Raw genomic sequence first — 21,829 nt, 5'->3', positions numbered from 1 at the left:
AATGTGAGAGCATTTCCACACACACAAGGGAACGCAAGGGATTAAACAACTGTGTAGCCCTAAGAAAACCACTGATCAATGAGGCTAATCAGGAAAAAAAAAAAGCTTCAGTCTGCTAGTAGCAAACTGAAGCTTAACGAACTAAACTGAAGTTCAGTCTTCATGCTACTATAGGTAGCATGAAGATCGAACTCTGGAGCAATGAAAAAAGGTCATGAGGTTTGAAGAGTCCAGATTTACCCTGTTTCCAAAGTGATGGGCGCATCAGGGTAAGAGGAGAGGCGGATGAAGTGATGCACTCGTTATGGCTAGTGCCTTCAAGGCTGTGGGGGTTAGGGTTATGATCTGGGGTTGGTCAGGTTCAGCAATGTTACGTTCCCACAGAATGAGGTCAGCTGAATATACTGAATGACCAGGTCTTTCCATCAATGGAGTTTTTCTTACCTGCTGGGACAGGCGTGTTCCAAGATGATGATGCCGGGCTCCATGGGGGTCACATTGTGAACTAGAAAAGCATTCGGAGAGCGCAGACCTCCGCCAAGCCATCTGTCTGTCTGTTTGTCTGTTACCAGCATAACTCAAAAAGTCATGGACAGATTTTCACCAAATTTTTACAGAATGTCCGGAAGACCAAAAGTAACAATCGATTAGATTTTGGAGGTGATCCGGATCACCTCCAAAATCAAATCTGTTTTATCACTTTGAACTTCTAGGAAGTGAAAGTGATCCATCGACACTGCACTACAGGTTGATGGAGATAAGTCTGTTCAGCAGCCTCCTTCTCCTCACACAGCACTGAGTGATTGTTCACTGAATATAATCCAGCAGAAAAGGTAGGAAGATCATTTACTTTATTCTCAATTACAGAACTAAAGGAAATATACTGTTTGGGCCTATTCACTCAACTCACAGCAAATATTTTTACCATTTTGCTCTACAAACCTCTAAACTGCTTGATAATATTAATTTATCCATATTGGAATGAAAAAAGAAGCGGGAACCTTTATTCTCTAAACAGAATAAAGGTTCTGCCTAAAAAACATCTCTCAGCTGGTTGCATAACAAGTATTTCAATGTTAATTGGTCAGAAAGTTTTTCAAAGTATGTTCAGGTAAAGTTAAGTTAGTATAACTAAAATCACAGACATGTCTGGAATATATTATTAAAAAGGGGTTGTCGTGTAGATCAAAGTAGATTTGTTTCTCTTTTTACACATTTGTATAAACTGGTGGTTATTTCTGCAGAGACCTGTTTGGTTTCACGTGTGCTTTAATGTATATTCTTGGGTTTTATGTTGTTTTTATTCATCTTTTGCAAAACATTAACCTCTTTATATGGTTCATTTTTGGTTCTCAGTTTCATCCAGGATGTCAGACACAGCAGACCTCTTCACATCCGAACAGACCTATTCTGGTTGTGATGTCCCCTCGCCACTTCCACCAGATGCCAGATGTCTCTTCACTACCTCCACCATGTATCTACCAAGAACAGGAGCCTCTGCTTATTCTGCAGCCCCAGACACCTACAATCAACCCTGCAGCTATCAGCCCTCAGCTGGATACAAGTCTTTCCACGACATAAATTCAGAAGCTGCATCCGACATGACTCCACCTATATCCTCATCTTCTTTCGGTCACAAGACAATAAGGAGAGGGTTCATAAGGAAGGTGCGTAGTCTCAGTCTTCCCACTTTTGGCCTGAGTGATGGCGATCTTTGTGAGATAAGTTTGAATTTAGTTGTGTACAGTACTTGGTACAGGTAAACTTTAAAATTTCAGTTTTAAATTGGGAACACTAAATGTCAGAGATTTTTGATGTAATCTTTGCTATTTGCTTTTACTGATTTAGTCTGGTGTTATTTTAGCCAACTTATTTTATTATTGTGTGTTGTACTTTTATCCTGTTGTTTCACTGTTTTTTAGGCACTGCATTTCAAAATGTTTTGTCTTATCATAAAATAAATCAAAAATTTACTTGTATGTGCAGTCTGTTATAAATGTATATTACACCAATTCCCAAAAAATGTGGAGAAAAACTGATAATTAATAGAAGATTAACAGATGACTGACAAATAAAAAAAATGATGAATTCAAGTACATAAAACGGATTTTACTTTAAGTAACCAGAAATATGCATCAATGTAACAGGCAGATACACACGTGGACAAAATTGTTGGTACCCCTCAGTTAAAGAAGGAAAAACCCACAATTCTCACTGAAATCACTTGAAACTCACAAAAGTAACAATAAATAAAAATTTATTGAAAATTAAATAATCAAAAACAGCCATTACTTTTGAATTGTTGATTAACATAATTATTTAAAAAAACAAACTAATGAAACAGGCCTGGACAAAAATGATGGTACCTCTATAAAAGATTGAAAACTATTTGACCAGAGTGACATGATTAACTCAGGTGTGTCATTTAATTGACATCACAGGTGTTTCCAAACTCATAATCAGTCAGTCTGCCTATTTAAAGGGAGACAAGTAGTCACCCTGCTGTTTGGTGAAAAGGTGTGTACCACACTGAACATGGACAACAGAAAGCGAAGGAGAGAATTGTCCCAGGACATCCGAAAAAAAATTATAGACAAACATCTTAAAGGTAAAGGCTATAAGACCATCTCTAAACAGCTTGAAGTTCCTGTGACAACAGTGGCTCATATTATTCAGAAGTTCAAGACCCACGGGACAGTAGCTAACCTCCCTGGACGTGGCCGCAAGAGGAAAATTGATGACAAATTGAAGAGACGGATCGTTGGAATTGTATCCAAAGAGCCCAGAGCAACCTCCAAAGAAATTAAAGGTGAACTCCAAGGCCAAGGTACATCAGTGTCAGATCGCACCATTCGTCGTTGTTTGAGCCAAAGTGGACTTCATGGGAGACGACCAAGGAGGACACCACTGCTGAAAAAAACTCATCAAAAAGCCAGACTGGAATTTGCAAAAATGCATGTTGACAAGCCACAAAGCTTCTGGGAGAATGTCCTTTGGACAGATGAGACCAAACTGGAGCTTTTTGGTAAGGCACATCAACTCTATGTTCATAGACTCAAAAACCAAGCATACGAAGAAAAGAACACTGTCCCTACGGTGAAACATGGAGGAGGCTCAGTAATGTTTTGGGGCTGCTTTGCTGCATCTGGCACAGGGTGTCTTGAAAGTGTGCAAGGTACGATGAAATCTGAAGACTATCAAGGCATTCTGGAGAGAAATGTGCTGCCTAGTGTCAGAAAGCTTGGTCTCAGTCGCAGGTCATGGGTCTTCCAACAGGACAACCATCCAAAACACACAGCCAAAAACACCCAAGAATGGCTGAGAGAAAAGCGTTGGACTATTCTAAAGTGGCCTTCTATGAGCCCAGATCTGAATCCCATTGAACATATGTGGAAGGAGCTGAAACATGCCATTTGGAGAAGACACCCATTAAACCTGAGACAACTGGAGCTGTTTGCTCATGAGGAGTGGGCCAAAATACCTGTTGACAGCTGCAGAACGCTCATTGACAAATACAGAAATCGTTTAATTGCAGTGATTGCCTCAAAAGGTTGTGCAACAAAATATTAAGTTATGGGTACCATCATTTTTGTCCAGCCCTATTTCATTAGTTTGTTTTTTTAAATAATTATGTTAATCAACAATTCAAAAGTGATGGCTGATTTTGATTATTTAATTTTCAATAAATTTTTATTTATTGTTACTTTTGTGAGTTTCAAGTGATTTCAGTGAGAATTGTGGGTTTTTCCTTCTTTAACTGAGGGGTACCAACAATTTTGTCCACGTGTGTATTAACCACCATTTAGAGTAGCAGAAGCTGGATGTTTTTATAACTTTTTACTTTTAAAGAGCATGGGGGGGTGAGTGACTGGGAGAAAGAGACAGGAGGGAGAGATGACAGACAGAGGGAGCCAAAGAAAAACAAGTCAAAACACACAGATGAGCAATAAGGGGAAGGGAAGGAAAAAGGAGGAAGAATGGCAGAAGCTGGAGCAGGATCATAACAGTACACCCCCCCAATGTGTGCCTCCTGGTGCACGAAAAAATTTAACAGAGTTCGGGTGGGCGGAGGGGGCCTGGATGGAGGAACAGAAACAGGGGTGGCTGTGGCTCAGGTGGTAGAGCGGGTTGTCCAATGATTGAAGGGTTGGCGGTTCAATTCCCACTCTCGCCTAGTCATGTGCTGTTGTACAACAGTGTCCTTGGGCAAGTGGTCGGAGGGGCCAAAGGCGTGGGTTGGCAGCCACGCTTCCGTCAGTCTGCCCCAGGGCAGCTGTGGCTACAAATGTAGCTTACCACCACCAGAGTGAGAATGTGTGAGTGAATGAATAATGGATCCATTGTGAAGCGCTTTGGGTGTCTTGAAAAGCGCTCTATAAATGTAACCCATTATTATTATAAACAAAAATACCAGAGTCAGGCGGGTGGAGGGGGTTAGGACAGAGGGACAAAAACAAGGTGTCCAAATCAGTCCGGGGCGGCTCCAAGGCACGCCAAAACGAACAAGTCCAAAATTAACTAGACAAAAACACAGTGTCAATGGCTGGTCAAAAACAAAACAAAGTATTCTCAAAGAGGCAGAACTCTGGGGGCCGGCGGCGGTGGTGAGGACCCTCAGGTGGCCAGCGGCAGCAAGGAGAGGACCCTCGGGAGGGCACCGGCAGCGAACGAGGTGAGGACCCTCGGGCAGCCGGGCTGGAGGCCGGCTGCGACAGAGCCCCTCTGTAGGCTCAGGAACAGAGGAAGCCACTGCAGACAGGGACTCAAGAGCCGAGTCAGGCAGGAAAATGTTTTTGCCCTCAGACTCCAGCTGAACAGTCTCTTGTCCGGGGAATTTGTCAGCTGTTACTGGCTCTACAGTTTCTCGGCCAGGGAATGGGCCTGCTGACTCCAGCTTAATTGCTCCATTTGGAGGAGCGTCAGCAGGACCTGGCTGGTTGCGGGCGGAGGCGGTATCGACCCACTTGGGAACTGAGGCGGCGGTGTCGACCCGCTTGGGAACTGCGTCTGAGGCGGTGGGACCTCCGCGGCGCTGGGGAGAGCCGGGACCTGGGGTTTCCTCGAACCTCGCTTCATTCTAGATGACTTTCGGGAAGGTGGCTTGTCGGAGTACTGGGGTTCAGGTTCAGACGGTGAACTGTCCTGGCTGGGGTGAAAATTGTCAAGTCCTAAGGCTCTATCCAATAAAAAAAGAGCACAGATCGCTGGAGGAAATAGTGATTGGAGGGGACTGGGAGTTCCTGGAAGCTCGCGTTACAGAGCTGGGCTTATACGCAAGTCGAGTTCTCCAGTAAGGAGACTTGCCAGCATCATTAGCATGGGGTCAGGGGAGACAGAAAATGAGAGATTATTTGGTGGTGGTGGCTTAGATGGAGTAGTGGCAGATTGGAGAGTTGCGGGAATTGGGGATGAAAGTCCATGATTACTGACCCACTGAAAGCTCATAACTCCTGCCCTAACAATACTCGGAGGGGTAGTTGAATTAGCAGATGCACTAGCGGATGGGTGACAAGAAGGATAAGTGACTGAGATAGGCAGGGTCACATATCGCAACGGAGTGTTCAGGAATTCTAAAATATGGTCTGGCAGGTGGCCCATTAACCAGGGCATCTGGGAGGCCGCCCTGCAACCCCAAGAAACAATTTTGTCTGTACTCCAGACCCTGAGCCTTCGTCCACTCGCACCATAACTCGAACAGGGTGTGATAATATTCCAAGTTTTCCTCTGAGGAGAAAAAAACGGCTAGAGAGTCTGGAGAAGGAATAGTGACAGTCTGTTGGTCTGCTAAGTTCAGGTCTGGCCGGATCATACTGTTACAGTGGGGGTTGCAGAACCCAAGCGCAGACTAACATAAACTGGCAAACACGAGGGTAATTGAAAGGGATTTATTAACCCAAAACTAATACATCACTGAAAACAGAACTAGTGGTAAAGAACCAAACCAAAACTATGAAAATCCTACAAGCAGGAATCGCCAACAATAGAACCAACACCAGGAACAGATCTATAAACCAAACAGCGCTGACTAAACAGATCTAAGGAGAGGTACTCACACAAAGGGAAACTGTAAACCACGGGGGCTAGACGGGCTGGGGAAAGTCCAAAAACTGACAGGAGCACAACTGAGTCCAAGAGGGGGGAATCCACAACAGGGGGGAAGCAGAAGAGTCCATCAACAGAAGCAGTCCAGATGTGGTAGGTTTTGTGGGGGACAGAGTCTGTGGCAACATGTGAGTCAATGATCCAGCGGAGACTGAGAGAAGGCACAGAGCTTATATAGCTGAGGTGGGGGACAGTTGAGTAGTGTTTTAGCTGATTATTGCAGCTGACACTCATAGCAGCAATCAGCAGGTAGAGGGGTGAGTGACTGGGAGAAAGAGACAGGAGGGAGAAATGACAGACAGAGGGAACCAAAGAAAAACAAGTCAAAACACACACAGATGAGCAATAAGGGGAAGGAAAGGAAAAAGGAGGAAAAAGGGCAGAAGCTGGAGCAGGATCATAACAGTAAGGTAAGATAAAATTAGATGAGATGAGACAAGGTGGCACAAGATGGGATAAGTTAAGCTGAGAGAAGATTTAGACAAGATGAGTTAAGACGAGATGAGATAAAATAAGATGAGTTAAGAAGAGAAAAGATAAGTTAAGACAAGAGAAGATGAGATAAGATTTATATAAGATAAGTTAACATCAGATGAGATTGAGCTGTGATTAAATAAAATCAGTTAAGATGAGATAAGTTAAGACAAGATGAGATCTAACTTAACATAAGTTACGATAGATGAAATGAGGTTAGTAATTAAGTTCTTTGTTTTCTATCCTTTTTTCCACATTTTCCATTTCCACAAAGGCGGTTCAGACCAACCAGTGGGCTTATCTCAGCTCCTTCATTGTCTTCGCCATGGTTGCCATCGCCCTGTTCTTCTGCAAGTCACCCAGCACCCCTGGAACATCATGGGCCTGGTGGATTTCAAATACAACAGCATAAAAAAATATCTAACAAAGATCCATCCATTCTCTATACACCGCTTTATCCTCACTAGGGTCGCGGGGGGTGCTGGAGCCTATCCCAGCTGACTCGGGCGAAGGCAGGGGACACCCTGGACAGGTCGCCAGTCTGTGGCAGGGCTACATATACAGACAAGCAATCACACTCACATTCACACTTATGGACAATTTAGAATAACCAATTAACCTCAGCGTATTTTTGGACTGTGGGAGGAAGCCGGAGTACTCGGAGAAAACCCACGCATGCACAGGGAGAAGATGCAAACTCCATGCAGAAAGATCCCAGGCCCACCCTGGGATTTGAACCGGGGATGTTCTTGCTGCAAGGCAAAAGTGCTAACCACTACGTCCATTGTGCAGCCCTCTGACAAAGATCCTAAATATATAATATGTTACTTAAAAACATAAATGATAAAGGAACGGTGTCTTTAAAAGAACATAAATGCTGGAAATGAAACCACACAGTCACATTCTGGACAGAGAAGTGAAACATTTTGGTCAAACAGGCTCAACTGAAAGCATTCAGATCAGTTCTCAGAATTCTGTCTCCTGAAGAAAACCTCAGGTTCCTTCTCACAGATTCACTGTGAGCAGTTGTGGTTTTGTTGACATCTTAATTAGTTTGTTCAATTCTGCAAAATTAAAAGGAAACTTTGCACCTTAATGAGAAAGAAAACACAAAGGAGCTAAATCCTAACACATCAGTGAGGGAATAAATGGATTTTTATGTGATATCGTTTTATTTAATGCAGTGAATTTTGTGTCTCCAGGTTGTCACCACCTTGAGTTTCTCGTACATATTGGAAGCCTTCACCTCCTTTTTCGACACCACCGCTGTGGTCTTCGCTATGAGAGTGACGCTGGTCATTTCTGTTACAATCATCGCCTTCTCAGCACAAGTTAGACAAACAAAATGAATTAACAAAAGCTGCATTTTAGAATGTTTAATCCACACATTAATCATATATGTCTATGTTAAAGTCATGTGCAGATGTTTTAGGACCTTCACGTTCGAATTTACGGCTCTAAACTGTTTCTGTACAGTGGTGGAAAAAAGTTTTCGGATCCCCCATGCATTTGTGAAATATTGCATTAGGAATCACTCTTAGGTCTTCAAGTGCAATTTCTTTTAGGACAGTCAAAACCATAGCACTAAACTAATCCTTAAAAAAAGCCGTTAAAAACTTAAAATTGATTGGTTCCATTAAAATACATAAGAAATTTTGAGTAGTGACTGATTTTGGTACCAGTGACCCACTAATGAAGGTTGTGCTTTTTATTAAAAGACACAATTTTTGAAAGCTCTTCGGAGACCAAAGGCATGATGCACACCAGGAAGTACAGACGTAGTCTTTCAGCAGCTGGATACACATTGCAGAAATACAGACAAACCAACAGCTTGGAAGACAGACCAAGATCTGGGCATCCAAGGGTTTTTCAGCAAGAAATGACTGCATCCTGATCCGCATCTGCAGGAATCGCTGAATGACATCACAGGAGCTTCAGCAGCAGTGGTCAAACCAGGGGCGCTGCCAGGAATTTTGGGCCCCATGAAAAAAAATTAAATTGGGCCCCCTCTGTGCTGCTGCGCTACCGTTGTTACCACATCTCTAGGACCTAACTGTCCCATCAAAGCTTTACATGACTCTAATTAAAGGCTTGCAACTGTCTTTCTTCTTGTAGTTCTATACTAGTACTAGCAAGATTTACTACTGGTGATTTGTATCATCCAGTACAGACAGAAGGTTATTTGTTTATTCAGAAATCATTTCATAATGCTTATGATGTGATACAAAATAATTTGTTGGAATTTATGTCATTAATGAATATTTCATTTTCTTTTTTGTAATGGTGAAAAGAGCAAGATTGACAGAAATCCTCACAGACTCCCTGCAATGATACTAACTGACATGCCAATGTCATTGGCACAGTGTTGCTCACCTTCTTCACTGGGGCAGGGGGGTGATGGTATGGGGAGACTGGGGTGCTGCTGACTCATCATCATCTGCTGCTAAAAGGGGCAGGGGCCGTGATTTAATATAAATACCTTCCTAAACGTTTCCCTGCACTGACTAAATGTTGATAAAATGTAAGCTAACACTAATCTATAGCTAGATGGTTTATTTCACCATGGACATTAGCCTAAACCAACAGGCTAAATTCACAGACTACAGGCTACTCACCTTTCTTATTGAAAAACTGGCTCAGAGATCGTACGCCTTTCTTTTCTCGCTCCTCTCTCTCTTTCCTTTCCTTCCTCTTCTGGTAACCAGATTTTTGTTTTTTTGACAACATTGTGGCCACACAGCAGCAACGTCTGTTTGGCGCATCTCCTGTCTGATTGCAATTAAGCACCGTTAGTGGGTGACGCTAAAGCGGACCAAACCATTTCATGCAGATACAGGGGGGTGGTCAGTCAATATAGATGTTTACTTTTTGTCAATGGATATTCAACTTTTAGTGCAATAAAAACATAGCGAATATGAACTGTATTATATTTGAAACACACAATAGTAAAATACTGCGCTTAATATTAAGTTTAATAATTAAATTTTTTTTCTACATATTTTTTGGGGGCCCTGTCATCCATGGACCCTTGGAATTGTCCTAACCTTTCACCCCTATACGGCGCCCCTGGGTCAAACCAAAGCCGGGGTGCGTTCTGGAGTGGAAGTGGGGTGGGTCCGGGTGGAACATTTAAGCCGGGGATCGGCGGCTGTCGTAGGTTCCGGGATGAGGAACAGTGTGCAGCGGCGGATGGTAGGGGGATCCCTGGCGGCTGATGCAGACGGAGGACGAGGAACCAGGAAGGAGGGGGACGTCGGAGCGCTGGAGAACCGGGGCGATATGGACCACAAGCCGTGCTGGGCAGCAGGAGACGAATCCGGGGGACACCAGGAGAGGGAAGGGGCCAGGAGGGGTTCCAGGGGGGACATGATCCGAGGAGGGATTCCAGAGGGGCACAGCAGACGGAGGTCCGGACAGCGGATTCTTGAGGGTGGTGAGTTTAACAATCTGGTGGAGAGTGGAGGAATGAACCGGTCTTCTTATTGCAGTGGGTGTGATTGGTGATGAGCTCCAGCTGTCCGGACTCCAGGGTGCTGGCTGATTGCCTGAGTGAAGGCAGTCGTGTGGCCGCACTCCACTCAGTGCATCGCTGGGGAGATGAGGGAGAGAGAGAGGAAGAAGGAGAAAGGAACATGAGAGAAAGAGAAACAGAGGGAAAAACAGATGGGTGAGGGTTCTTGGATGTCAGGAGGGGAGGAAGAGGGTGAGGAGAGAATCCTGACAGCACGTGCACTGTTCCGTCAAGGTCGATCCTGGATGTTTCAACAAGATAATGCACCTTGCCACACATCCAGGGCCAGTAGAACTTGGCTGCAGGTGAACAGTATCCAGGTATTAGAATGGCCAGCTCAATTAACTTGACCCATATCCCAGCCATATTTGCAGTCAGGATTCAGACCTGGCCATGCCTGCATCACTGCTATCCTGAAGGTCTTCGGTGACATCTTCACCACGATGGACAATAAGCAGGTCTGCATAGCCACCTTCATAGAACTGGCCAAGGCCTTCGAGTCAATAGACCCCACAATCCATCTGCAAAGGCTCTCTAACATTGGCCTGTCCTCAAGCTGTATTAACTGGTTTGCCAGCTACCTTAATAATTGTATACAGCGAGTAAAGTCAGAGAACTTTATGTCAGAACCCCTGATCATCGGGTGTACCTCAAGGGCCATCTTGGGCCCAACTTTGTTTTCCATTTACATAAATGATGTAGCCAAAGCTATTGGTGCCTCTCAGATTCACCTCTATGCTGATGACACCATTGTATACCCCACTGTTCGAACCCTTCACTCTGCTGCATCTACCCTTTAAATCAGCCTTATTTTAATTGATGAGTCTTTTCATGACCTTTGCTTGTGTCTAAATTTAAAGTGAACAAAATGTATTCTATTCAACCGCACAAGCACTGTCTCCAGCCTCCCAAAAATCACCTGTGCAGCTGGTTCAGATCTGAAGTTCGTCAATTCCTACAAGTACTTTGGTCTCTGGCTGGACTCCTCACTTTCTTTCACTCCTCACATCAATATTCTACAGGCTAAAATCAAATCTAGACTGGGGTTCCTTTACCGTAATAAGGCCTGCTTTACATACTCTGCAAAAAACAACAGTCATCTAGTGTAGCTGAACAGTAATGTGCATGACGAATCAAATCCAAAAAGATCAATGAGCCGATTAACATGTCTCAATTGCAGTTCATTTTATTGACCACTAGATGTCCTACTCGAGCACTGTCTGTTATTGAAGCCTTGAGTTATGAACTATGTTTTGAACGAAGTGTCGAAGCTTCAACAAAGCCTTGATCGGCCACTGTAAAACTGTATTTTTTCTTTCACCGCAAATACAAATTTTTTGTGAAGAAAAAAGGCCACTTGCACGACATTTATTGTGTATTTTGAACAAGAGCAGCATAAAACACACACCTAAAAGTTGCAAAGATTGTTACAAGTTGGGTTTTAGAGCATTTCAAATGGTGAAAGTTACTGGATTACAGATGGTACACAAATTATTTACAATGACATGAATGTGATGAACAATATTCAAAGGCATTTAAAGGCCTCCTGCCACGGGAAGCAGCCATGGCATTCCTTGAGGGGCTCGAGGCCGCCTCTTTGGCTGTAGAAAGGCTCGCCACTCCCTTCCCCGGTGGCTCCCCTGGCAGCCAACCGGGCCCTGTTCCCCCGCAAACCATGGAGCCTCCAGTGAAACAACCTGGTCGCCGAAGACGCGGCTGCAGAAGACGCCGTAGCTTCCCTACTCCTGCCTTGGAGGAGCCTTGTGTCACCTCACCTGCAGTGCTGGAGGGGCCCCGTGCTACCTCGCCTGCAGTGTTGTACCTCAAGTTCCGAGCGGGTTGACGCCGCCTCAGTTTCGGAGCGGGTCGACGCCGTCTCGCTCCCTGCTGAGGAGAGGCCCCGTGCCGCCTCCCTCCCTGCCGAGGAGAGGCCCCATGCCGCCTCATTCCCAGCTGAGAAGAGACGCCATGCTGCCTCACTCTGGCTGAGGAGTGGCCCCATGCCGCCTCCCTCTCTCCTGTCCCTGTGGGCGCCATCGCCCCGTATCCTGTCTGTATGGGGGCCATCGCTCTGTCTTCTGTCCGTATGGGGGCCATCGCCCTGACCTCGGTTCGTACGGGGGCTATCGCCCCGTCTCCAGTCCTTGCGGGGGCCATCGCCCCGTCTTCTGTCCGCATGGGGGCCATTGCCCCGTGTTCTGTTCCTGTGGGGCCCATTGCCCTGTCTTCAGTTCCTGTGGGGCCCATCGCCCCGTCTTCAGTTCCTGTGGGGCCCGTCGCCCCGTCTCCTGTCTTTGTGGGGGCCGTCGCCCCATCTCCTGTCCTTGTGGGCCCTGCAGCTTTGAAGAGGCATCCAGCCTCCCCTGCAGCTTTGAAGGAGCTAAAGGCTCCCCCTGCAGCTTTGAAGGAGCTAAAGTCTTCCCCTGCAGCTTTGAGGAAGCTAAAGGCTTCTCCTGCAGCCTTGAGGAAGCTAAAGGCTTCTCCTGCAGCTTTAAAGAGACGTCCCACCTCTCCTGCAGCTTTAAAGAGGCGTCCTGCCTCTCCTGCAGCTTTAAAGAGGTTTCCCACCTCTCGTACAGCTTTGAAGAGGCATAAAGCCTTCTCGGCAGCCTTGAAGGGGCGTAACACCTCCTCGGCAGCCTTGAGGAGGCTTAAGGTCTCCCCTGAGTCCTTGACGAGGCTAAGCTCCTCCCCTGAGTCCTTGATGAGGCAAAGCGCCTCCCCCCAGTCCTTGATGAGGCATAACGCCTCAAACCGAGTTGTTGATGAGGCGTAGAACCTCCTCGGCAGCCTTGAAGGGGCATATTGCCCCCTCGGCAGCCTTGAGGAGGCAGAATGCCTCCCCTGAGTCCTTGATGAGGCAAAACACCTCCCCCGAGTCCTTGATGAGGGAAAACACTTCCCCTCAGTCCTTGATGAGGCATAATACCTCCCCCGAGTCCTTGATGAGGCTATGGCCTCCTCGGCAGCCTTGAGGGGGCGTAACGCTTCCTCGGCAGCCTTGAAGAGGCTCGAGGCCTCCCCTGAGCCCTTGAAGAGGTGTGGCTTCTTCTCGGCAGCCTTGAGAAGGCGTAGAGCCTCCTCGGCAGCCTTGAGGCAGTGTCACACCCCCCCTGAACCCTTGAAGAGGCATACCGCCTCCCCCCGAGCCCTGAAGAGGCATAACGCCTCCCCTAAACCCTTGAAGAGGCATAGCGCCTCCTTGGCAGCCTTGAGGAGGCTACACACCTCCCCTGAGTCCTTGATGAGGCGCAATGCCTCCCCGGAATCCTTGAGGGGGCTTAGCGCCTGCCCCCAGAGGGATGCCCAGTCCTGGGTCCAGTTTCACCCCCGAAGGGGTCCCCAATCCTGGCTCCAGTTCGGCCCCCTAAGGGGTCCCCGGCTCCAGCTTTGCCCCTGGAGGGGCCCCCGGCCCCGGCTCCAGCTCTGCCCCCGGAGGGATCCCTGGCTCCAGTTCTGCCCCCTGAGGGGTCCCTGGATCCACTTCTGCCCCCGGAGGGGTCCCTGGATCCACTTCTGCCCCCGGAGGGGTCCCGCCACCGCCGGTTCCCAGCCCGGCCTCCTGAGGATCCCCGTCGGGCCAGCTGCCGGTTCCCAGTCCGGCCTCCAGAGGGTCCCCGTCGAGCCAGCTGCCGGTTCCCAGTCCGCCCTCCAGAGGGTCCCCGTCGGGCCAGCTGCCAGTTCCCAGTCCGCCCTCCAAGGGGCCCCCGTCGTGTCTGCCACTGGTTCCCAGTCCAGCCCCTGGGTCATCCTCCGGAGCGGTCCCTCCAGCCTGTCCGGCCCCAGCCTGTCCAGCCCCCAGGCCGCCCTCCGGAGCGGTCCCCCAGCTAATTAAGAGCAGCTGTGCGGGAGCGCAGCTGGCGCAGATCTGCAATCAGCAGCAGTACAAAGCCAGACTCTCCCCATTGCTCCGACGCTGGGTCATTGTCTGCGGTTCCCCGTCATGCACACACCCCCGTTGGACTCTGTCTTTCTCCTCTGGCCCTTGGACTCTCTCGCCAGCTCCGTCTGCCTTCACTCACCCTGGAACCCTCGTCTGCTCGTCTTCCCTCCTCCGTTCTGCAATCCCCTTCGTCTGCTCCACTGTCCCCGTTACGTCCCCGCCACCGGCTCCTCAGCTCTGCCCTGCCTCATCTCCCAATTCCCCCGGACAGCCGTGAGTCACCTCTCCCCGTTTTTAGTTGAGTTTAGCCCCCACCACGACCCCGCGCCGTCGCCCTTAGTTTCTGTTTAGTTCCCTGTTCTGTTTATTCCCCGTGCCTCCCATATGGAGAGCTTTTGTGTTTGTTTAATAAATTAAACCCTTTTGTTCGTACCTGCCTGTCTGTTTTCGCCTGCTTTTTGGGTTCACGCTCCACTTGGCCCTGACACAAACAGGTTAGGTAATGTATACAAACTGAGGATGGTAAATGTTTGACTTCAAATGATGCACAGATGATGACAAAAATAACAGAAGTTAATAAGAAAACTGCTAAATCTTCTGAATAGGAGATATCACATGGCACCAGTGATGATTTGTTGATACATAAATGTCTATTGTGATTCACTACAGTCACGTCTGGCTGGAAGGATCTTGCTGTGGGTTCCTGGAAGTCACCTGACACTTTATATGACTGCTAATCTAATGTGACACTACAGTGGAGTTTTTAACAGTGCCAAACCTCAGGCACTTTAAAGTTCCAGGAAGTGAAACACTGCACCACAGGTTGACAATATATACATCTGTTGAGCAGGACCCTTCTTCTCACACAGCACTGGGTGGTTGTTCGTTGAATACAATCCAGCAGAAAAGGTAGGAAGATCATTTTCAATTACAGACTTACTAAAGGAAATATACTGTTTATCAGCTTGTAACAAAACTCACAGCAGATATTTTACTATTTTCTTCTACAAATTTAATATTGCTTGATAATATTAATTTATTCATACCTGAATTAAAAGAAAGCAGGTGTACAGTAATCAGTCGCTACAGAAACTGGAGCATTTGGTCTTCTCAGACAAATCTCTAAATGGAATAAAGCTTGTACCTAAAAACATCTCTCAGCTGGTTGTATTTTAAGTAAATATTTTAATGTTAATTGGTCAGAAATTCCCAGTTTTTCGAAGTATGTTCAGGTAAAGTTCAGTTAATATTTGTAAAATCATAGATATGTCTGGAATGTATTGTTCAAAAGGAGTTGTCATGTAGATCAAAGTAGTTTTGTTTCTCTTTTCATGCATTTGCATAAACAGGTGGTTCGTTTTGCAGAGACCCGTATGGTTTCACGTGTGCTTTACTGTATATTTATGGGCTCATTTTCACAGAAGAAGTACAGATTTATTTTTTTTTTAAAAAGAAAAAATTAAAAACGGCTGAACTCCAGTTGAACACATGATAGAACAGAGTCATATTCAATCTAATGCTTTAACTGAAAGTGTTGCTACACTTTGCTGCAGTACCAGTAAAAATTTAATTTAAAGTAAATGGATTTAGTTTGAATTTTTTGAACAAACTGAAATTCCTCAACATTGGTTTTCCCAGAATTGTTACTAAATGCACATGAAGGGCCCCACAGCTCAAGTTTTACTTCCTAAAGTCGACTCCGTTCTTAAGCAACAAGTCACTACCAAGTCTGACGTAAGCTTCACTGGCAGACTGGTGTGAAAAAACAATTAAAAAACTGAAACGACAGGGCAGTGAGAGAAACTGCTGTTTTGTTTTCTCTCCACATTCTTTTCTCATCAATGATTTGGAATCGATGACTGAATAATTTAAGACTTGTTCTCAGACTTAAAAACAAACAACATTTTTTCAGTAGTTCAGATACCAAATTCATACAGTATGTCTTATTTTTATGGTATGATCTGTGTTTTTTTTTCTTTTGCAAATGTTAACCTCTTAATATGGCTCATTTTTGTCTCAGACGGGACACTGAGAGAAACTGCTGTTTGGTTCTCTCTCTACATTCTTTTGTCATCAAAGATTTAGCTCCAGTGACTGACTGAATATGAAACTTTAAAACAACAATTTTTCAGTAGTTGAGATGCCAAGTTTATACTGTATGTCGTATTTTTATAGTAATTCTTTAAACTCAGAACTACCTTCTTCTGCTGCATCTTTGCGCCACCTGATTGTGATGTGTGTGATCAGTCTCAATTATTTACCCATGAATTTTGTCACAAATTTGTCCAGTTATTGAGAGAAACTGCAATTTCGTTTTCTCTCCACATTCTTTTCTCATCAAAGATTTCGTTTCAGTGACTGACTGACTGTAAAACTTGTCTTCAGCCTTAAGAACAACCGTTTTCAAACATAGTGCATTTTATATTTAGGCTGTCATCTGCTGTTTTTTTTTTTTCATCTTTTGCAAATTTTAACCTCTTTATATATTTAATTTTTGTCCCCCAGTTTCATACAGGATGTCGGACACAGCAGACGCCTTCACATCCAAACAGACACCTCCTGGTTGTGATGTCTCCTCACCACCTCCACCATATACCTACCAAGAACAGCAGCCTCCAGCTTATTCTGCAGCCTCGGCCACCTACAGTCAACCCAAAATTGACACCCCCTGCAGCTATCAGCCCTCAGCTGGATACGAGTCTTTCCGCGACATAAACCCTGAAGCTGCATCCGACACGACTCCACTTATATCCTCATCTTCTTTCGATGACAAGACAGTGAGGAGAGGGTTCATAAGGAAGGTTTGTAGTCTCGGTTATCCCACTTTTGGCTAATGAGAGATGACGATCAGCTTTATTATTACATGAGACAAGATTGACAGGTTACATTTGTCACATGCTCATGCTTGTTACAGGATCATTACGAGGTTGTGCTAAAAGCTGAGTTGACAGCACTGATTTAGACTATAGACTTTCTAAACACTATTAAGACCAGTTTTTTAACTTTTCACCAGAGTTCTCCTACGTTTGTAATAAAGTCCTTTCTTCCACATGTGCAGGTGTTCAGCATCCTGATTCTGCAGCTGCTCTTCACCTTCAGTGTGGTTTGTGTGTTCACCTTCTCCAGCGTGGTCAAAAAGGCAGTTCAGGAAAACCTGTGGGCTTATCTCAGCTCCTTCATCGTCTTCATCGTGGTCACCATCATCCTCAGCTTCTGCAAGTCCTTCAGCCGCCGTCACCCCTGGAACATCATGGCCCTGGTGGGTTACAAATACAGCAGCATAAAATATCTAACAGGGATCCTACATATATAATATGTTACTTGAAAGCATAAATAATAAAAGAACCATGTCTTTAAAAGGACATAAATGCTGGATATGAAACAACACAGTCACATCCTGGACAGAGAAGTGAAACATTTTGGTCAAACAGGCTCAACTGAAAGCATTTTGTGGAGGAACTCCCTGACTAAAAACTACTGAAGTGGAATTTAAAGTGTGAAATCAAATCCCCAGCTCAGTTTTGTTCAGCGGTTAAATGTTCCTTAAACATTCAGTTCAGTTCTCAGAATTCTGTCTCCTGAAGAAAACCAGGACTGCTCATAGATTCACTGTGAGCAGTTGTGGTTTTGTTGACATCTTAATTTGTTTGTTCAGCATTGCAAAACTGAAAGGACACTTTGCACCTGAAAGAGAAAGAAAACACAAACACAAGCTAAATCCTAACACATCAGTGAGGGAAAAAAAGTATTTTTACGTGATATTGTTTTGTTTAATGCAGTGACTTTTGTGTTTCCAGGTTGTCGTCACCCTGAGCTTGTCGTACATGGTGGGAACCGTCGCCTCATTTCACAACACCACCGCTGTGGTCATCACTATGGGAGTGACGCTGGCCATTTCTTTTGCAATCATCGCCTTCTCTGCACAGGTTAGACAAACAAAATGAACTAAAAAAGCTGCATATTAAAATGTTTTATCCACATACCAATCATATATGTTTATTTTAAAGCAGTGCGCAGATGTTTCAGTAGACCTTCATTTTAGAATTTAAGGCTCTAAACTATATATTTAGTTTAAGGATGGTTGATGTTATTTTGGTGATCAATTTTTTTTGTATATTTTCTTTATATCATGTAGATCGATCTAGTATAGTAAATCTGCTCCATAAACCACAAAATATACAGAAATTATTTGACAGGGTCCAACATTATGTTCTCACAAAGGATACTGGGAAACAATAAAAAAAAATGCAAGAAAAATCAGTTTTGTTGATATTCTACTCACTTTATTTACTTTTGTAAGCAGCACGACAGCAGCGAATCTGGTTGTATTTAAAATAAAAATTGTTGATTTTTTTTTTACTTAAAATGATGAAAAGGCCTGGTTTCATCTCTTGCAATGCAAAGATTTGCTACTTTTCTGTTTTTGCACACGTCTGAGGGTTTTCAACTTCCACCGCCAGAAGAGTTTCTCCTGCATCCTGGGGGAGGTTAGGGACATGGAATCTGAGTGGGCCATGTTCAAAGCGTCCATTGCAGAGGTGGTTGTGAGGAGCTGTGGCCTTAAGGCCACTGGTGCCTGTTGTGCCGGCAACCCAAAAACCCGCTGGTGGACACCACCGGTGAGGGAAGCCGTCAGGCTGAAGAAGGAGGCCTTTCAGGCTTGGCTTGCTCGGGGGTTTCCTGAAGCAGCTGACAGGTACCGAACGGCCAAAAATGCGGCAGCTGCGACAGTCATGGAAGCAAAAACTCGGGTGTGGGAGGAGTTTGGAGAGGCTATGCAGAAGGACTTTTGGCTGGTCTCAAGGAAGTCCTGGCAACTATTAGATGCTTCTGGAAGGGGAGGCAGGGCTTTGACCGGGCTGTGTACTGGGGACACTGTCCGGTGGTGGAAAGAGCACTTTGAGGAACTCCTGAACCCGGTGGACATGTTCTATGCAGAGGAGGCTGAGCCAAAAGACTCTGGGAAATCTTCGTCCGTATCTGCGGCAGAGGTTGCTGAGGTAGTTAAAAAGCTCCTTGGTGGTAAGGCGTCAGGTGTGGATGAGATCCGCCCTGAGATGTTGAAGGCTCTGGACATTGTTGGACTGTCTTAGCTGACATGTCTCTATAATGTTGCATGGGCATCGGGTACGGTACCTGTGGAGTGGCAGACCGGGTTGGTCGTCCCCATTTTCAAAAAGGGGGACCGGAGTGTGTTCCAACTACTGGGGTATCACACTTTCAGCTTCCCCAGGAAAGTTTACTCTTGGGTGCTGGAAGGGAAGCTCCGACTGATTGTCGAACTTCGGATTCAGGAGGAGCAATGCAGATTCTGTCCTTGTCATGGAACAATGGATCAGCGCTTCACTCCTGCAGAGCTGCTGAGGGGGTCATGGGAGTTTGACCAGCCACTCTACATGTGTTTTGTAGATCTAGAGAAAATCTACAACCGTGTCCCTCTAGAGGCTCTGTGGGGGGTACTGCAGGAGCATGGAGTACCAGGCTCGTTGATACAAGCCATTCAGTCTTTGTACAACCAAAGTGAGAACTGTATCCGCATACTCGGCAAAAAGTCAGACTCGTTTCCTGTGGGTGTTGGGCTCTGCCAGGGCTGAACCTTTTCTCGAGTCCTGTTTGTGGTCTTCATGGACAGGATCTCAAGGCGCAGTCATGGTGAGGAGGGTATCTGGTTTGGGGACCTCAGCATTACATCTTTGCTTTTTGCGGATGATGTGTTTTTTTTTTTTTTGGCTTCCTCAGACCGTGACCTTCAACTTGCACTGGAGCGGTCTGCAGACGAGTGTGAAGTGGCGGGGATGTGGATCAGCACCTCCGAGGCCATGGCTCCTTGATGGAAACTGGTGGATTGCTCCCTCTGGGTTGAGGGAGAGTTGCTTCCTCAAGCGAAGGAGTTTAAGTATCTCAGGATCTTGTTCAAGAGAGATGGGAAAATGGAGCGTGAGATGGACAGGCAGATTGGTGCAGCGTCAGCAGTAACACAGGCATTGTACCAAACCGTCATGGTAATAAAAAGGGAGCTAAGCCGCAAGGTGAAGCTCTCAATTTACCAGTCCGTCTACGTTCCAACCCTCACCTATGGTCATGAGCTTTGGTAGTGACCGAAAGAATAAGATCGGAGATACAAGCAGCTGAAATGAGCTTCCTCTGCACGGTGGCTCGGCTCAGCCTTAGAGATAGGGTGAGAAGCTCTGACATCCGGAGGGAGCTTGGAGTAGATCCGCTTCATGTCAAAAGGAGCCAGTTGAGGTGGTTTGGACATCTGATTTGGATGTCTCCAGAAAAGCTTCCTTTGGAGGTTTTCTGAACACCTCTGCCTGGGAGGAGAGACCCCGGGGCAGACCCAGAACTCGCTGGAGGGATTGTGTATCTGGTCTAGCCTGAGAGCGCCTCGGGATCCCCCAGGAAAAGCTGGAAAGCCTTGCTGAGGGGAGGGACGTCTGGAATGACCTGCTTTGTCTGCTGCCTCCGTGACCCAGCCCCGGAAAAAAATTAATACATTTCTTTTTAACCCCAGGCCTCATTAAAAATGTGCGGAATTTCAGAAATTGAGTGGAAATCTGGTCTCAAAAACTAAGGCTGGAATAAATTGTGTAACACTATGATTCAAAACCAACTTTACTATTATATGACGGAAGACTGAGAGGCTTTACTGGTCATGTGCTCATTTAATATATGCGGTAAAATGCAGGATCATAAGGTGGTTGTGCTAAAAGGCTGGTGTGCAATGAAGAGAAACTAGAATAAATGTTGGAACTAGAAAAGGAAATTAAATTGTTTTAATGTTAGAAATGCATGTAATAGAAGCATTCAAATGGTTAAGTGTATATTTGCTAGGTGTATATGAGGCCTGTGCAACTGCTCTGGGTCCAAATAAAAGGTCTAAGAAATTGTTTATTCATCTCTATGGCAAAGACAAGCTCTATATGGACAACAGCTAATTCATGTGTTAATGTTTTTCTGTTTTATTCACAGACTCGTTATGATTTCACTATTTGTTACGGTGTTCTGTTGATTATGGTCGTGGATGTCATCATGTTTGGTGTTTTCTGCACCTTCTATTACTCGTACATCGCCGAAGTTGCCTATGGATGTCTGGGAGCTCTGCTCTATTCACTGGTAAGAGAAATACTTTAACATGACGATAACATCGCTTATAAAGTCAAGTGCAGATTCAGACAGTATTCACTTTTATCTGTGAATTTTACCCAAGATTAGAAATAGAATATTTATACTTAAGATCTTCCAACAAATTTATGGTAAAATCACAAACAAAAATCTGTTTTAAGTACTTGTACTCAAAGGAAAGTTATACCTCACAACAGCCTTGAATTTTTATTTAATACAAAATTAATTTTTAATTTCAAGATGTTTTAATATCTTTAAAGGCCATTTTCAAGAAAGCAGGAGTCAACGTTTTTTTTTTAATAAACCTTGATAAACCAAGCATCGGTGGAACTAATACATTCTAAAATGGTTTCACTGAAGTTGTTTTAGTGTGAAAGTGATTCAGCATGCACCAATACCAGGACCTTGAACCTGCAGCAGCTAACTGAACATTTTCAACTTGTATTTCCTGTTGTGACTGTGCAAGAAAAAGGCCTCTTCTTAAAATATGTCATGATTTAATAACAGCTAACTGATTAAATCCTCACCCTGATATAAATCTTCATCTCTGCATCAGTTCCTGATGATCGACTGTCAGCTAATGATGGGGATGATGAGTTACCGTCTGAATCCAGAAGAATACATCAATGCCGCTCTCACAATCTACCTCGACATCATGCTCATCTTCCTTTACCTCCTGGGAAGGAGGTGAAATTGTACAAACAACACATGTAAACACAAACAAACACTCCGAA

General features: G+C 45.2%; 1 protein-coding gene across 1 annotated transcript; it reads left to right on the top strand.

Annotated features, from left to right (window-relative positions):
- Positions 1-14,756: 14,756 nt before the first annotated feature.
- On the top strand, positions 14,757-21,829 carry si:ch211-284o19.8 (protein lifeguard 1). Its single transcript, XM_022203506.2, has 6 exons — positions 14,757-14,879; positions 16,476-16,771; positions 17,029-17,229; positions 17,768-17,896; positions 20,943-21,086; positions 21,652-21,829. Exons 2-6 carry the CDS (start codon positions 16,487-16,489, stop codon positions 21,784-21,786), a joined length of 894 nt encoding a protein of 297 aa, XP_022059198.1. The 5' UTR covers positions 14,757-14,879; positions 16,476-16,486; the 3' UTR covers positions 21,787-21,829.

This window comes from Acanthochromis polyacanthus, chromosome 9 (assembly GCF_021347895.1).
Source record: "Acanthochromis polyacanthus isolate Apoly-LR-REF ecotype Palm Island chromosome 9, KAUST_Apoly_ChrSc, whole genome shotgun sequence".
Lineage (NCBI taxonomy): Eukaryota > Metazoa > Chordata > Actinopteri > Pomacentridae > Acanthochromis > Acanthochromis polyacanthus.
Note: the sequence above shows the minus strand (reverse complement) of the source record. Positions and strands in the feature narration are given on the sequence as shown.

What these genes read in the sequence shown, in the direction of transcription:
- si:ch211-284o19.8 (XM_022203506.2), top strand. Translation starts at nt 16,487, where the DNA reads ATGTCGGACACAGCAGACGCCTTCACATCCAAACAGACACCTCCTGGT. An exon ending in TCATCGCCTTCTCTGCACAG is followed by an intron (nt 17,897 to 20,942) that starts GTTAGACAAACA and finishes TTTTATTCACAG; the next exon opens with ACTCGTTATGATTTCACTAT. An exon ending in GAGCTCTGCTCTATTCACTG is followed by an intron (nt 21,087 to 21,651) that starts GTAAGAGAAATA and finishes TCTCTGCATCAG; the next exon opens with TTCCTGATGATCGACTGTCA.